This window comes from Enoplosus armatus, chromosome 14 (assembly GCF_043641665.1).
Source record: "Enoplosus armatus isolate fEnoArm2 chromosome 14, fEnoArm2.hap1, whole genome shotgun sequence".
Lineage (NCBI taxonomy): Eukaryota > Metazoa > Chordata > Actinopteri > Centrarchiformes > Enoplosidae > Enoplosus > Enoplosus armatus.
The window spans coordinates 13342638-13361512 of record NC_092193.1 but is presented as its reverse complement, the minus strand read 5'-3'; the positions used below and the strand labels follow the sequence as shown (position 1 = coordinate 13361512).

The 18875-nt window shown below is 41.4% G+C and overlaps 1 protein-coding gene across 1 annotated transcript in view; it reads right to left on the bottom strand.

The window, feature by feature from the left end:
- Positions 1-18875, bottom strand: part of LOC139296514 (glypican-1-like) — a 63838-nt gene extending 44963 nt beyond the window's left edge. Inside the window, exons 1-2 of the mRNA XM_070918928.1 lie at positions 18802-18875; positions 18134-18668 (exon numbers count right to left, since the gene is read on the bottom strand). Coding sequence (XP_070775029.1) covers positions 18134-18293 — 160 coding nt within the window. The 5' untranslated portion in view covers positions 18294-18668; positions 18802-18875. The remainder of the gene's footprint in view (positions 1-18133; positions 18669-18801) is intronic.

Genomic DNA, 18875 nt, shown 5'->3' with positions numbered 1-18875 from the left:
ACCACTGGACTTGAATATATGGACTGAAGCCAGCACTTGCCTGACATCATGACATCTTTCCCAACATCACAGCCACCTACAAAGCCCACCATTGTGCGGCCCGGCCTGTGCCCTCCACCCACGCCCATCACACCACCCAGATCCCGCTGCACTGGCATCAGTCAACGGACAAAAGAGCACTTTTAATTAACTTCAAATCTGTCAGCTACCACTGAGCTATGCCAAAGCATACATGTCAGATCATGCCCCATTTGATCTTTATGCGGATTTTCCCCCTTAAAATTAAAAGAGAAAAGGGCCAACTCAAAAACTAGCAGATATTTGCACAAAAAGACGTCATAAGATAGAGGTTCCCTTTCATCTGTTACATGCATACCTTTGTGCAGTTATACGACAGGTGTTGTGTGTGTGTTTGCTTAAGCATGTTCCTGAGGTATTGTGTACTGCAAGCTTCTGAGCAGCATGCCCTGACTGGACAGGAATGGGCCTGACATCTCTATTCTCTGAAACTCAAAAAGGAAGAAAATGCCAAATGTTATCCCATTTTACAACTACTTATCTAAGACATGATTTTAATCTATCAAAATGTTTGATTTTGTTTTGTTTTAACCATGTTTTATGTATGAAGAACAGCAATGGTAAATCTTGTTAATGGACAAATATTGCCAACTGATAAAGAAACCAAAGGGAGTCTGGAATGCTATGATGATGGGAGATAGACAAGCTTCATTTCTTATCTGCTGTGACAGGTTTGGAGGTGTAAACAAGCTTTGACACATGTAAAGAAATCTGTGCTTTAAGATGTGACTGAAAGTAAAAGTTACATGCCTACAGAAACTTAGTTAAATGTCCGGTCTTGTGCCCCTAATATTAACCTTAATGCGTACGTTATTTTTCTTACCCCTCGCACTGGAGGTGAAAATGTGCAAAAAGTGAGCTTGGAAAAGACATTTTCTCCTAATTACCTGTCTCCTTGGCTTTGCTAGTGTTAATCGCAAGCCAGGCTGTGATTCAAGTCATAAGCAGAAAATGAGGACAAAAAGGAGAACTTCACCTTAACTCAGAGAAAAACATTGGCTATCTAACAGCTGGCTCAACACTGTGTAGGTTTCTTTTCACCTGCAATATTCAAAAAAAAGGAAAAAGAAAGAGAGAAGGGGAAGATATGGGGTGTTTCTTTTGCTGCAGAACAGCATTGCTTCAGAGACTAAAGACACTGAACATCAAAGCCTGCTTTGGGCTAGATATAGGGGAAGAGAGAAGAGGAGAGGGGAGACGCAGCAGGAGCTTACAGTAAATGGTCCCTACCAAGAATCTCTACAAAGTAAAAAAAGACTGGGTGAACGTGAAGAGGTAGAAATAAGGGGCAAAGAAAGAGAAGGTCCCTCTTCTTCGGAGAAAGGAACATGAACTTGACAGAGTCTTATTAAAGTGGCTGTCTCCAGACAGCACGATAGGTTCCCTTTACAGACTACAATAATAACTACAGGGGTAGTCGCCAGTTAACTGCCAGGGCAGATGTCTGTATCAGCAGATACTGCTGCAGTGCACGACCGAGTGCTACAGGCTTGTTTAACTACAAGGACAGACCTGCTCATAAAAGCGGGTATCTCCTCCATATTGTTCCACACACACACACACACACACACACACACACACACACACACACACACATACAGTATCTACATACAGACCGCAGAAACACCTAGAGGTACAATAAAACTTCTGTTTGCCAAACAAGGCAGAGACAATATAATTCTGACAAGAAGACAGACACGGCTCCGAAGCATCTCCACAAGGACACGCAGAGGCACAATGCACGGCCTTGAATTGCATTCATCCATTTCCTCTTTCCCAACCTAAAAAAATCATTAAAAGCTCACTACTGCAGAGCGAAAAAGATAATTCCACTTGGATGGACTTTGTAGCAGTTAAAGAGAAACTTCAGAGTCTGCTGCTGTGAATTTGTTTCACTGGGCTGCAGACGTATCCGTGTGCCAGGAGTTCATGAAGACACAGGGAGACCAGAGTTGTGTTTGTGACTATGACTGTGCCAATCCCAGGGAACTCAATTAGAAGAGATAGGCATCTAATCCGTGAATAAACAGTCAATGGCCAGAGTAGAGGCGCAGTTTCCTTTCCTTTTTTTTTTTCTTGCTTTATCGGCCATTTGCCACCTCAGCTACTGAGGGAAAGTCTTGAGAAGGATTCTCTACTTCCTGTCTAGAATAAACAGAATTAAACACATTTATCGCTAATGCCTTAATGTCGCAAACTAATTGGCTAATCCTTTTACTGATACTGAAATGATGGACAGTAAAAGTCAACAGGTTTGGTTTAGGGAATATATCAGCAAATGCTCCATAGATTTATTATTCACTTCATTTAATGTCATTGGGATCAACATATTTTTTGAAAAATGCACAAAAGCAAAAGAAGTCAGAATGAAAGTGAAATGTGCAAAATTGCAACAAAAAAAAAAAAAGAAATCAAGAAATGATTCCTTTACACTATAATTTCATTTGATCAACTAGCGTTACCAAGTCCAGAATATATGTGTTTGATATATATGGAAAATGACTCTCTGTACCATGACAAAACGTACTTTAGATGTGAAAACTAAACACCCCTTTAGGTCACTCTGCTATTATTTCAGGAGAATAAAAAGAAATACAAAAAGCTGTTAATAAAAAGTGTTCACCCCTCTTCTGCTCTTAGCATTAAAAAAAATGACTCTCACTTGGTTAACCTAACCATATAGACGCATAAAGAAGACTGTTGTATACATTTCTGCTGGGCATTGATCAAAAACAACTTCTGCTATTAACAATTAGTGAAACACAATAGAGGAAAAAACACTCACTGCTTAGGGACTGCTGTATCTAAATGCTAAACAAACAGTAAACAGTAATCCATTTGCATTTCACTCTGGTAATAATCAGACACATGGGACAACATTATTACTGTCTGTCTACAATCATTTGAAACAGCGAGGCTCCACTTTCACTCTCTTCCCTTTCTTCCCAGAACTGATGGACATTAATGGTACACTGTAGGCCCATGACAGTAGGTGGAAATAAATTAATAATCACATAACAATGAAAGTGTGAGCATGGTCTATGGAAAAGGGTATTTATAGCAGGATAATGGTGCATTAGGTGCTGTGTTCCCAGGAGAGAAGGGGGCCAAGCTACAGTTTGGAAAATGGGTGATGTGGGCGGTGGGGAGTTTGAACAGTTAAAGCTGCCTCTTCTAACAACCGCTGCATGTCATTTAGCTGCAGAAGAGCTGGTTGGCCGCCACATAGAATAACTTTCCATGACTGTTTAAGAGAAACTGAGAGAGTAAGAGTAAAGTGCTTTTAGAGAAGGTAACAATATGGTGAAAGCACGCGGGGGGGGGGGTCTATCACAGCCTGACAGTGAATGCTCATCAGAAGGGCTGAAGTGCTTTACTATCACAATGGAGCAATGTCCTTGAAGGGCTGTCTGAGATATATTTAGCATCCATTCCAGTTATACTGCCCATCCATGCTACTTTAGAAAAAGTGTGCCGACTATAACAGTCCATCAAAGTGTTATTCATGCCAGATATCGCCTGAAACGCACGCAACTCTGGTTATACTACTGTCCAATGGATGTCTGTGTACACTATCAGCATGCATGTGTAAAGTCAGCGCGTTCATACATTTTGGTCTGCACACGGACAGTCCCCTTGCAAACATGCGAAGATGACAGGATTGACGTCTCGTGGATCCATGTGGCCACAAACGTATAGGGCTGCAACATTTAGCTATGTTGGTTTATTGATTAAGTGATTGTCAGAAAATCAATCTGCAACAATTTCGATAACCATGTCATCATTTATATCATTATTTAAGCAAGAAGGGCAAATATTTTTGGTTTCCAACTTCTCAAATGTGAGAATTTGCTACTATTCTCTGTTTTATATGATAGCAATCTAAACATCTTTGGGTTTTGGACTATTGGTTTAACAAAACAAACCATCAGAGAGCGTCACCTTGGATTTTGGGAAATTGTGATGGACATTTTTCACTATTTTCCAAACTTTTTTAAAACAAAACCAATAATTGATTAATCAAATAACTGCCAGGTCAATGAACAATGAAAATAATAATTACTTAACATCTAAGTGCTGCAGTAGCACAACAGGTCTTATTGCACAACATAGTATTTACATGATTTAAAAATACCTTGACATCGACACTCCAGGTGCAAGCATTTCTGATGTGCATGCCTATTAGGACTTACTATCAGGACATAATTCCTACAAACTAGGAATTCTTACACATAGTGCCAGTGGACAACAGCGGATGATGGACTGCATCCTTTGATGTTATTTTTACCAAGTGAATGATTTTATGATTATCCAATTTGTAAAACTTTCCTTTAATTGACGAATTGATTCTTTCACTGACCATTTTAACCTTTAACAAAATGCTTCAAAAACATGTACATCATATCCTGCTGACCACACCACAAAAAAAATATTTTATGCAACCCATATTGGCTGCACAATGTCACCACATAACCATCTCAGAAAGCAGCAAAAGCATACAACTAACCACTCATCAAATTTCATCTTGGTAACATGTTTTCTGGAAACCAATTTTATGAGTCCATCAGGCCTGGAGTGGTTAAAGCATATGGTATGCTGCTCAGAGAGTATACAGAATGGAAAACTAAGGGCCAACATGCAAGTGTGTGTGTGTGTGTGTGTGTGTGTGTGTGTGTGCCACTGCATACTGTCCTGCTCCAGAGGTCATCTCACCCTTCAGCTCCACTCCTGCCTGGCTAGCAGTGGATAAACACAGACAATAGCGAATGATTTAAGTTCCCATCACCTCAATGTCACAGGCCAGTCTGCCACGGTGCCCTGCAGGTACACATCTCTGCCTCACAGAGTGACTCAGAGGAGCTAAGCAGTGCCCCAGCGCCACTCACATGTATTACTCTCCTCCTCATTCACCCTGAGACACTTAATATGAATTTGAACTAATTGGCAAAGCATGAAAGATAATAATCAAGTCAGTTATAAGAAATTGAGGGAAGGGATTTGTTTGGAGAAGCAATTTGTGATTGATTTTAATTTAACGAGTACGCCTCGCTGGTGCATAAACATGCACACACACACACACACACACATTTATGTATTGGTTGAATGACCCGAGTCAAAGCAGTCAGAGCAGACAGTAGAATCAGCTCTGTGTCCAAGGCATAAACAACAGTTATTGACGTCACCCAAAATCAACAGGGCCAGGGCCTGAGAAAGACAGCCAGCCAATTTATATAACAATGTGAAAAAAGAGGGGCTTTGCGATGAACGCGACAGCTGTGCTCAATCAAGGGAACTAAGCCAAGAGAGATGTAAGGGGACACAGAAGGACTGAAAGAAGGTGAAGAAAGCTGGAGAGAGCATGAGAGAGCTTGAGGGAAAAGAGGAAGATGGGATATAAGACTGGAGGAAAGGAACAAAGTCTCAACTCATATCTCAAAAAACTGAGAGCCTGAAAAAGGGATGGACGATTTAAGAAGAGAAGGGCTGTTACAGTGAGAGTTCATCCCAAAACACCCCAATATGGAACATCGAAGCCCTTTTTTGCGTCACCACCACATTGCAAAGGAACATTTGCCAGAACCAATACAAGGAAAGTAGGTTGCTGTTCCCCTTTCAAGAAGAGCAAACATCATTACTTTTTGATATCATAATATCACATTTAAGAATAAAATAAAATAATCTACAACACAAATCCTCCTGTGAAGAGACCAACACCATACCCACTTCCCTTGATTCAGTCCACCCTGTCCTCTAGGCCCTGGCCATTCATCAGCAGACATCACATGACAGAGCCGAGCCATTCATCCTGAGCCTCACAGTCGCCTCTGCCCAACAGGATTTGGGATTCAATTTGACTGAGTGATGGCCTGGGCCCCAGTGCTGGAACTGAGGCTGCTGGGAACGTCGGGTGCAGGGAACAGGGACACACAGGAGACAAAGACTGTGACAGGGGCGCCACTGCTCCTGCTTGACTGAGAAAGCGATTTCGTCACAAACTGTAGATGTGCGTAACAGTTTATTATTAGAGGACATAAGCATGTTAGCTAGGGGTGTAACGGTTCTGAAACCGAGACTGAATCAGCAATACTAACTTCCACGGTCTCCCAAGTTGCAGTTGTTAAAACAATTGTTATTTTCTGCGGGTTTTTTTGTTTTCTTTGCAGTACTGAAAACCTACCGAACCATGACCCTAAAACAAGGTGCATACCGAACTGTGAATTTGGTGTACTGTCACACCCCTAATGTTAGCTGACATAAATGACACAAATATAAACACAAATAGATGTGTGTGATGAAAATTGATTTTGAAAATGCCACAGTATGATATAAGTAACTAGCTAGACTTAATGTGTTGTTCGGTGGGAGGAGTAATAAGGGTATAAGTAATAATGCTGAGGTGAAAAAAAGATGCCAAGCAAGACACATGAAAACAAAGAATGACAGGATGAAGTGGGTGAAAGTTATTATTGCTTTATAAGCCCTACGCATCAGCTCTGTCTCTCACTTTATCTCAGCAGGAAGGTAGCGACAGCATGAAACATTTAAAAGAGAAGGCTTTTAGTTTAAAGCAGCGCCTGGCCCAAAGACACACTCAAACACAAAGTAGAGAAGAGACATACTAGACTATATCTGACAGAGCTTACTGTTACATTCACCAATAAAGCCACTGGATAAGAACTGTAACATCCAAACACATACACATTTGCACATGCTCGAGCACCAGGCATCCCTCAGGCCCCAAAAGAATCCATCTAACATGGCACTGTTGAGTCAAGGATTCCAGTTGAAACGGTGCTGCGAGACGCTGCACTTACCGTATCACCTTGTGGACGTGGAAGCTCAGACACATTTAAAAATGTATAAGGGGTAAAGACATGCGCTGCCTTAAAACAATATGATGACAATCCTGAGTCTCAGAAAGGTTGAGGTGGAGAACATTTGCAATAAAAGCTTTCATCTTTCTTCCCCAGCTACTGTCAAACTGACCTTGAATGAGGCACTTAGCGTCCAACTATTTAAACGAAATAAATAATAATTAAACCTCTCACTGATTGGCATACAGTATTTGTATTCAGTATGTACAATATGTACCACATGTAATCCTGCACAAGCCAGCAGGTTGTTGCTGTAAATAACATGTTCTCAGTCACCTTGTCTGGTGGAATAACAGTTGAATAAACAAATGAAAACATTATGTAAAGCACGTCGTAAGAGCGTTCTTATCAAAATATGCAAGCAGAAATGGAGCCGTGCGTCAGAGTAATGCAGCAAGACACTCACACAGCTGAACAACATTTTTACACAGGATATATCAAAATACACGTACACACACACACACACACACTCACACTCAAACACATACTATACATAAACACATTATACGCATTAGAAATACACAAGGCAGCCAGCCATGCACTAAGCTTGGGTTGACAGGGTTCATTTGGAAGATGTAAAATATTTATGAGAGAAGACTCTGCAGGAGAGGAAGAAGAGATGAAAATAGTGAGGGAGCAATGGAGGGATCACAAATAACGAGACGAACGAAACGATGACGAGTGGGCCCAACTGAAACGCCCTCTGTTACGGCTGAGCGAAAGAAACGCAAGCTAAATAAGTCATTGTCATTTCAAGTTCATTAGCTCGCTGCTTGCCATTGCCTCTTGGGAGGAAGGAGAGAAGGGGAAAAGTGTATAAAGGTATATTTGTACAGTTGCTAAAACCCCTGAGCTCTTGTACAATGGAATATAAACTCTGGCGATTGCTGCTTTTGAGTTTTAAGCTTGTACTTTTAATACTCCTTTTCTTACACAAGAAAACTCTTTCCACTTTCCAGTTCTATAAACACATCTATGTGAAATTCAGTCAATTGCTGCAATAAATGCGGAGCCAAACATAGTCACAAATGTATCACAAAATGTAAAGTTACAAACAAAATCTTATATTTTGAAACAGATCAATATTTCCTTCCTACTATTCGACTCTTTCTTTCCACTATTCTTCCATCTTTTGGGGTAGACAGATATACAGAATGAGTACCAGCAGCTTGCTATTACAAGTGCCAGGTGTACATGGACATGATGCTACACAGGATGAACAGAGGCGATATCTATTTCTGTTTCCAGAAATTTTCCCTGAAAAAGAGACACACATAAAAAAACAGACATACAGGAAGTGAGGCTAGGGAAAGTCAGAAAAGTGGGGAAAATAAATAAATAAATAAATAAGGAATTATGTAATAAAAAGCAAACAGGATGACAATTGACAGTAATTACATATTGCCCCCTGTAATTATGGGCTTTTTCTTATGTGCCCTTCTTCTCATAAGGCCTTACTAATCCTCTGGTCATTCCCTCTCCTCCATCTTCATTTACTCTACCTCCAGATCTAAATAGCCAAGCATGGTCAAGCCAAATAAGCAAACCACCATGAGCTACATGGGGCTTTCCTTAGCCACAAATAACGCTTGAGAAATGATGTCACATAAAACCAAATCTCACTATCTAATTACAGAAAAATGTGCTTAGAAAGCACAATATTCCAATAGGAGATGAGAGTTGGAGTGAACTGAGAGAGACAGGAAGGGAGATTCACCACAAACTGGGAGATGGAGATATAAAGAGGCTGCAGTGCGCAGCTAGAACAACTCATTCGGGTATTCTGGTTTCTAGAAGCACTAATGTTATGGCGGACCAAGGATCTCTGCAGTTTAAGCCAATTATACAGTGGAGATCCCAAAAATGTACCGGATGGAGAGGGAGTCATGCAGTAGGATCACAGACCACTAAAGCCTGGAAAAACTGTGCTTGCTAGGCCTCCAGGAAGCCAATAAAACAACACACAGATTTCACTGTAATTACATTCAAACTCTGAGCAAAGGAAGTTGGGGGATAGTTAAAGGGAGTGTGAGAAAATGGATTCCCACAGGAAGATAAACTAAAAGGATGCTCCAACATTTTACATAATCCTTAAATCACTGACTTTTAAAGGGAACATTTTAAGAATTAATTTTGTCTTATTCCCGCTCGTCTCTCCCAACACAGAGGAGTCCTGGGGTGCCATCATGTGTTGCTCCATAAACAATTTAGATTTTCTTAGATTTTTGAATTGTAGTCTTGAAACATATGGTTTTAATGTTCAGGCTATAAAACGCATGATAAAATTAGATCACAAAAATATGGAGTCATTTCAGTACCAGAAACAAACTAGCAATGTTTTTGGAGAGCATCTGTGAGCATGCAGTAAATTTCACATGAAAAATAAATGAATTCATAAATGAAACTCTGCAGAGGCAGATAGGGGAAGAGGGAGAAAGATAAAGCCTCAAAGGCAGAAACGACTTAGGGGGAGAGAGAAAGAGAGGAAAAAATAATTACGATAATGAAAACTAGTGTGAAACAGTTTATCTCGATGAGAGAAAACCCTCAGGAAATTATGAACGCCAAGTAACAATAAAAAATAACAAAAATAACACTATTGTGTGGAGCCACTTGCCTAGAGCAGCTAAAAACTAAATCCTCTAAAATGACCAATTTAAAAAGCCAAAGAGGAAACTGTCAGAGAGTGCAAGACTAGATGAAGAGAAAGCGGCAACTGCTCTGCATCCCAAGTATGAGGAAACATGCTTCTAGTTTGGAAGAGATTATGGAGAATAATGTTTACACCTCAGGGGAGAGGAGGGGAAACTGGAGACAAAGACGATATTCACAAGTCTTGAAACACCTGGGAAATTTGCCTCACACACATGCAGAAACACATACACCAACAGAGGGCTTGATAACTTGCAGTCCGGTTTCTGTTGAGCTACTCCTGCACTGTTTTATTCTGCGGATGTGAGCTATAGTGTTTTTAATAACAACCTATGTGTGGAAGAAAGGGCCACTGTTGAACAGAGCAGAACAGAAATGATTGCTTATCGAAGGGAAGTGTGTAGTTGAGGGATATGTGTACTGTTGCGCCTGTGTGTCCTATCTTTATTAAATCTGTATTGTGTGTGCCAGGCATCAGAGCAGCGAGGTGCCGGACACATTTCAGGCATTCAACAGTTAGACGACACCTTACTGATTTTATCATCTGTTCCTATCTTTTTTATACACAGGGCCAATCTCTCATCTCTTCAATTCCTATTTCCTCTTTTTTTATATATATATTTGAGAGAGACAGGAGCCTGAAGGCCGTCTCCATCAGAGAACATCCATCTGTTTTGGCAATTATTTTGGGTATTGAGAACCGGATCAGAACAGCAGGAAGCGCTCAAAAGACAGTCGTGAGCAAAATCTAGTCGCCACACTCAAATTATTTCATACAATAGAGGACATGACAAAGTATTTCCTGGTCATCATGACCCAGAACCAGCTGATCCTAGCGCGTAAAGTGAACACAAAATTAAGATTAGTCGATTAGACGATTGACAGGACATTAATCAACAATTACTCTATTTTGACAATCAATTCATCATCAAAGTCATTTGTCGCACAAAAATGAAATATATGTTGATTCGCTCAAATAAGAGTATTAAGAGCAGCTTTTCTCTGCTTTAAATCATTGTAAATCCAATATCTTTTTGGGCTGGCAAAACAAGTAATTTGAAGGCATCATTTATTTATTTTTGCTTGAAAAATGACTGAAACTATTAACCCATTCTCCAGATAGCTGACGATTACTTTTGTGTCGATTGACTAATCAATCAATCTACGAATAGTCTTAGCTCTACCAGTAAATGTAGTCAACAGATTCATTGATAATGAAAATAATCATGACTTGAACTCCTACATAAAACCATTAACATTCAATATGTGCAACAAGACAGGAAATGTTTGTCTTTCTTTATTTTACCCAATATTATATATATCATTACAAAATACCTCATTATTTATGAGCCTAAATCTGCTGACAATTGCTAACTTTACCCACATAATTAGAACAAGAACTCAATAAGAACCTCAATCAATAATCAGAATCAATACAATCTAGAGAATACCATATGTGTGTGTTTGTGTGTCCCTGTGGGCCTGCAGAATTTGCTGCCATAGCGCCATAGCCACAGGATTCCCCCTCAACGATGTGTCGTAGCCAAAGAATGAAAGTCTCCCGACAAAAACTCCGGTCCACAGCTGCAGACAGTGCGTTTGTGTGTGTGTTAGTGGAGGGCGTGTCATCCAGTAAAATTCATACTGTGTGCCCTCACTTAATATGGTAGTGGGCGTCCTAGTTTGGGTCCATACCATCTGTCAAGCAGCGGGAGAGCGAGAGGAGAGGTAGCTGGAGCAGAAGCGAAGCCACGCTGAGAGCTAAAGCCAGTTCCTTGTCACTTCAAATACTCACCTAGTCTACAGAAAGCACTGCTGGAGGGGACATGAGCCACAACAGCTTGGCGTGGCTCACACACACACACACACACACACATATTTACATAACTGACGAAAGGGCAAAACAAAAACGCCACCAATCATGCACACACACACAATGACAGCAAATAGAGAGGAAGCAGTTTAATAACATTCTCGCTATGGCTTTAGAAGTCATCACACATCTGTTGCACACACACACACACACACAAATGAACACTCTCTCATTCACTTATGGACACATTGTGTGCGCACACACACACACACACACACACACACATCTGCACCCAACCTCCCACACACACACACGCACGCACACACAACGAGAGACAGTGAGAAGGCTTGCTGTGACGAGGGCATAATTCTCCTTTTGACACAGCCAATTCCTCTGAAGACAAAAGATGAGTCATACACCAACACACAGCAGCCCTCAGAGGAACATCACATTTGCCCCCCCAACACACACACACGCCTGTTGCAATGACACTGCAACCCCCTATGGTGACAAAAAAGACTGGCCTATGCTGTCATCTGTGTGTCTCTCTGTGTGTGTGCTTGCCAAGGGAGGGCTGTACGTGTGAACTCCTACTCTCACATTAGACAAGTGACAGGGAACAAAAGACAAGAGGAGCGCAAGAAGAGAGAAAAGAGAAGGGTGGCAGCAGCTGAAGTGCATGCTGGTCAGAGAAGAGGCAGCTGATACTTGTCATGGAAGTGTATTATATTCTAAAAAGCAAATCACCAGTCACTCTTTGGCCTCAATTTTTTACCTTTTATACACTGAGGTAACATTTTCTGAAATGAGTCACAGGAAATTGAATGGAAAATAGTGACATGTTTGTCAGCTCTTACGTCTGTCTGTCCAAAAATTAGTCAATTTAAGTATCTGACTATTTTCTTGACTTGTGCTTTTTAAAGGAAATAAGAAGAAAAAATGTTAATTTTGTCAGACCTTTAACCATCTGCCCAAAAAATTAGTCAGTTTAAGATGACTACTTCATGGGTCTGTGGTCATGGTCTTACTCGAAAAACAGGTAAGTGTGCAATCTGTGAAAAGGTTTCTCCGTCCGAGCAACTAAACATGTTTTGACAGACTGTCTCCCAGATTTCCATGTTTTTAACAGGCCAGAGAATGAAAACAATTACATAAGGAAATGCAGCGCAGAACAAGTTTTTTTTTAAAAAAAGGAGCTATTTGCTTTTAACCATTTTTAACTCCATCTTTTCTCTTCTTCTCTTTTCTTTGCGTTGTTTTTCCTACATATAGTCGGGCGGAGCAGGGAATAGCTAAACCAAGCAGACCAGTGCAGCCCAAGTCGGCAGTCCATCGTCTCTCTCTCTCTCTCTCTCTCTCTCTCTCTCTCTCTCTCTCTCTGGTGAACATCAAACACACTGTGGTCTGTTTCATGCTCCCTGCAGCCCATTATGGCTTAATGCTTCAAGAGGCTTCTTACTGACTTCAGCATTTTAACAACTCCAGCATATTCAGTTGGTAGGCAAACACACGTACACAGAGAGACAAGCACGCTCTCACACACACACACACACACACACACACACACACACACACACACACACACACACACACACACAAAAACAGGCGCAGGCAGGAGGCCAGATGCAGGGATTCACACACTTTAAACTGTAGCGAGTTACGAGCCTGCACACAGTAATAGAGATGCAACTGTTGCTTTTGCTTTAATCTGTGTATAGAGGAAGGCCAACAGATGCACGAGGCTTTATGCTGACATTAACCTTCAAATAAGTCTCGGCCCTCTTATCTCCAAGTCAGTTAATGAGTTCCATTCACAAGGCGGCAATATGTAATTCAGCGCCATCAATTAGTTATCCACTATATGGAGAATAAGGACACCACATCAGCGGGGATGCTAATGGGATGGAGATAAGGCTACTGTCCAGAACAGCCACAATGACAACACTGCAAGCTTATCTCAACACGCACACAGTATTTACTATTTACAGTTAAGTTTGGTCTGTCCCTCTATCTGTCTAGAGCCCCTTTCTGGCATGGACTCTATAACATTGTATAAATAATGGCTTTCTGTCAGTCAGACATAGGTGTGTAATTTGTAAATGTTGTTATAGCTTTAGAGTTTTGCTGGATGGGCATTCAATCATCCATGCAGCTGGCATGAATGAAAATGGAAAATATAGAAGGAAGCACAGGTCTGTTTTTATTAGGTGTGGTTGTTGGTTTTTTTCCTTGTTTTGTTTTTCTTCTCTGCACTATGAGGGGAAGAATCTCCTTAACAACTTCAAGTGTTTTGTGGATCTACATTTATTTTTATTAGTTAAAGCATCCATTTCAATTGATCATTGCAGTCATTTTTTTATATTAAATATAATATATTTTTTAATATGACTGAGTATTTTTGCTGTTTTGTAGCTGACTTTGCAGCCTCTCCCTGGATGGCCAGCTATGTTTTTTGCTGGCAGTGGACTCCTATCTCCATTTAACCTCCGACTGGAAAGTGGCGTAGGGGGCAGCAAACACACTAGCAGCCATTACCTTATCATTACTCTCAGTGAAAGAGGTGAGGGAGTTGCCCGGGGACATTTTCAACCCAGTGTATGAAAACTCTTGCTCTGTTTTAGCTACAACACTTCACCTATTATACATTTCAAGACTTTTACCCAAATTCCCAGTCAAGCTACTGAGTTCAAGACATTCTCATACTTTTCACTGTGGGCTACCATACTGATCAGCCCATATTTCCAGCCACAAGTCAGTCTTTAGTCGACAACAGTTCCTAGCAGGCCTGGTGAGCAGAAATCCCACTGTATCATTAGCCAAACACTGGTTAGAGATGACACTTCAGAGCACTTAGCAACTCACAGTCAGCCTGTAGCAACCGGCAATAAACAACAACACAAACAGTCAAGTCAAGTCAATCTTATTTCTATAGCCCGATATCACAAATTACAGCTTGCCTCAGGGGGCTTTACAGTCTCTACAGCACACAACACCCTCTGTTCTTAGACCCTCGATTCAAATGAGGAAAAACTCCCCAAAAAGTGTCTGTCTCACTCTCTTAAACACAGCACGGGAAAGCCAATGCCATACCAAAATGTGCCTAGTCTTCCTGCAGATGTCTCATGCAGCTTGTTTCTTTGTATGGGCTTACATGACATTGAGCATCTAACACTCATTGGCTGCCAGCTGCTTTCAAAGAGCGTCTGGCGCCTCTCTCTTTAAGAGCCGATGAGAGAGAGAGAAACAGAGAGATGAAGAATGTCATCCCCTGAAAGACAAAAAGATAAGTCATCAAGACTGTAATGATGGGGTGGGACAGGGAGGGGGCAGCGCAGGGAGGAGACAGATGAGCCTCATAAAAATCAATCATCCATTTTTGGTAAACACCACCAAAAAAAAAAAGCTGTTTCCGAAACTGATTACACTCAACGGAGTTAAACTAGCATCATCACACTCATTTTAAGAGCATCCATCAGCTTACGTGATTACTCGCGACCCATCTCTTTTCATTCCTGCTCAAACGATACTGTTCCCATGGTCCAGTAAACACCGCTTCAACACAATGATAACAAACAGCTCACCCATAACTCAATAGCTTTCTTCCGAGTGACTTTTTCTGCAGGGCAAATTACTTAAGTACAGAGGACTATCCAAGTTGTTATATGAGGCGTATCGATGTGAAAGCAATATCTAGGAATCTTCTTTCACCGCTGACTGAGCATAATCAAACAGGGACTGTGATATGGGATGGGGGTGTTCAGCTGGTGGGAAATTTCTTACTTTTTTTTATCAAAGGTAAAGAACAGAGGTATAAAAGTAAAAAAGCACATATTCAAAACCTCAAATCTTGGGGTTTAATAATATTTATAATAATATTATTTAATAAAATCACATTGGTATATTACTTGCAGACCATGCTGAGACTTTATTAAGTTTTGCGCATCCAAAAATGAAGCTTGATACTAAGTTCTGAAGTATATTTGCTACTTTGTGTGCCAAGAATTTTTCATATCATATATTGTACAGCAGCATTAAAAATGATTTTAAAGTGCTGCAACTGGACATCATTTTTAGAGTTGGGATGCAGCCGTCTCTCATTGTCTGTCCTCCCGGACTGAATCGAGGTGATGTACTCAGGATGTGACCTTGAGTCAGGCCCAGCCAATACATTAGGGTTGATCAAGCCCCGGTGTCACAGCACGAAATAGCCTTCTGCAAATGTCAGGGATCATGCACAACATCTAGGCGGCTCATAATTTGGAGGCATAAATTAAAGCTTTCATATTTTACTAAGGTGTTTAATATGCCAGACTGGAGCAAATGAGCGGTTATTTATGCTTGAGAGCCAAGAGACGGGAACACAGGGAGAAATAATGTCAAAGCAAAATCTCCCCTTTCCCCTCTCTCTCTCTCTCTCTCTCTCTCTCTATCTTTCTGTCTCACACTCTCCAGTTCTCCATCTCTTCCTGGCTCTCAGTGTCTGTCTCACTCCCTTATTTTCTCTCTTATTGAGAATGCATTGACCCCAGCATTAAGTAAGCTTCACATCATTGATTGAAACAAGAGGAATAGGTGGTGTCATGACAAGACAGACTTACTCTTTAAAGCATTATGGATTACAGACATTTGGAAGAAAAGGGGATTTTCTAAAGAGATCAGGGCTGGCGTTAATTCTGTCAAATGATTTATTCAGTACGGTCAACCAATTAAATTAGAAGTGTCCAGTTACTACTTCACCCTCACTACCTTATGATGTATGGCGTGATGACATGAGCTAACAGCTTCATCACATTACTGCCCCACCCTCAAATCTTATAATCTATCATATCAGCGCAATCGCTAGGAAAGATCTACTGTATATCTTTACATCGGATATCATGTTCCTCATAGATGCACTCTTAATCTTCCATTTATGCGTCTTAGTGGCAGCTTCAGCTAGTCAGAACCCTGAGTGAAATCATGAGGAAACACCTTAAAAAACTGTAGGGTGAAAAGCAAAACCCACAGCACATTATATACATGCATTCTGCAACCGTGCTGTGCTGTGTGCGAGAGCACATATGCTATCAGAAAATAGAGTGGTTTCTACTTTAGGATCATCCTGAGCGCGTGACCTTTAGGTGAATACTACAGAAAGTCACCCTTGTACGTCTCAGTGCCATTCAGCCTGTACTAATGGACAAACATCGCTGTCTTCACAGGGGAGGAGAGTTTATCTCCTGTCACAGTAGTGTGGCACTCTGTGGAAAATGAATTGGACAACATAGAGAAGGTGACTGGTGCAGAGTGAAGAGCTTTTTGAGGGAAGGGAATGTTATCAGATTGGGAGGGACTGCAACAGTGTTACAGTGAGAATCATTGAAGTATAATTCAGATGTAAATTGCGCACATCCTCACTCATTTCTTGTTGTTAATAGTCTGTAGATTTCTTCAGATATTAGTGTTGTACTTTCTGCTCTTTACTTGCAGATTCACACTCATTAATTTTACAGTTTTGAAATAAAAAGGTAGTTCAAAATTGAGTTACATTTCCTTTGAATCTGTGCACAGGAAAGTGGTTGTGCAAGCATGCATGGTCACAGTCTCTTGTCTTGTCCGTGCATGTACAATACTGTAACTGTAGAACCTGAAATTGCAGTAAACTCTGTGTGTGTGTGTGTGTGTGTGTGTGTGTGTGTGTGTGTGTGTGTGTTTGTTCATGTGTTTGAAAGCCCTGCACCGAATTCCAGGGAAGGCACACATGTAATCATCTGAACTGCAGAGGGGCTTGCGACTGTCTGACATCAGACCATGAATGACACAGTGAGCAACGTCGTACTTGTGTGGCTGCAGCACATGGTCAAGTGACTGGCTGGCAATTTATAGGGAAGAATTCCCCGCACAAACACCAGACAGCTTAAAGAAGATGAAGCATTAGGGAGTGTCAGGAGTAGCAGCTTAGTTTAGAGTGATAGGGGAGCTGAGAAACAAGAACAGAAAGAGGGCTGCAGGTCCTGCATCTGTGTCTCCAAAAATGTCAAGTGTGAGAAAATTAGAAGGGACTTGTTCATATTTTTGATCAGGGATCAAACAGCCAGATTGTCTGTGACATGTCTGTACTGTCTTAATATCTTTTCAAAGCAAGTGTCTCATCTTGAGAGATAGCCGAGAGCTTAGAGCTCCTCTGCTTTACCATGTGACATGAAATGAGTGTGACTCCAGGTTTAAATAGGTATAAAGATAGAAAGTGGGTTTGCTCACTCTCACCACAAAACAAACTACAAAAATACTACATTTTAAGCTAGTGGTGAACAAGCCATATATTTTTCACACACGTGTACAAACTGCATTGTGCATTGTCCAACTGCTCACAAACCTACAATCATTCATTTGCAGGATCATTCATTTCCACAGGACATGTCTGATCTACATACCAACACTTACTGTAGATACAATAAATGGTGCTACTGCAGGTGCGACTTTGGCCCCAAAATAGACTAACATTCCTAGGGGGACTAGCAGAGGGATTATGGTTCTCAGTGGCAATGAGTTTATAGCAGCTGTATGGTGCTTCACAATGTGTTGAACATATCATGCTAAAATTTAAACAATTGTGTAGTATTTGGACAGTTAGATAATCTTAAAAGTGTGCTTGGGTTCAGGGTGAAAGATCAGATGTGGTCCAGAGAAAGAGTGCAGCAGTTTGGTCAGGCTGTATTTTAAAAAAGGAGCTTACCTGATATTTCAGACTGAGGGACACCATCCAGAGCGAATCCTTTCCCGCTATAAAACTGCCTGATATCCGAACAACTCCGGGCTTTGCTGGTCCCTTTGTCCCCATAGGCTGGTGCCGTTAGAGAGCACACTGCCAGAGCCGCTATGATGAAGGAATCCATCCCAGCAGACTGCTGTACTGTATGTGGACTTAGTCAAGTGCAAATCCGACCAAGGGGCGAAGCGGCTGTGTTCTCAGCGGAGCAGGAGACTCCCAGTAAGTGGCCGCGTGTCAAACGGGGCTACTGAGTGCTGCTGTGCGTAAAATATCCTCCACCTTCCTTTATCCCTGCTGCTCTTTTAGTGCGTCTGTGGCTGCTCTCCGCGCACTGCTGCACGGCACAGGAGCGACTCTTCACAGCGCAGAGGTCCCGTCTCTTCCCACTCCTAACGCAGGGCCGGTGCGGACAGGACAGCAGCTTTTAATATTTTTTTTCCCCCAAAGAAAATAATTGTATCTCCTGTCTCCTAGATCCACTGTTGGGGTTTTGGTTCACCTAGAGAGGGGGAAGCAAGAGATGAAAGAATTAGGTTACGCATTCACAGCTGAAATAATTGAAGTCGATGTCAGAAAATAGCTCTGTGTTGCGCTGACGCTGAGCAGCCAGGTTTCTGTCGCCGCACGCCTACCGGCTATGACGGCCCGGGGGGGATCTGAGTTAAGAGGTGCGCACAGGCAGCTACCGCAGCTCGTTTCCAGCTGA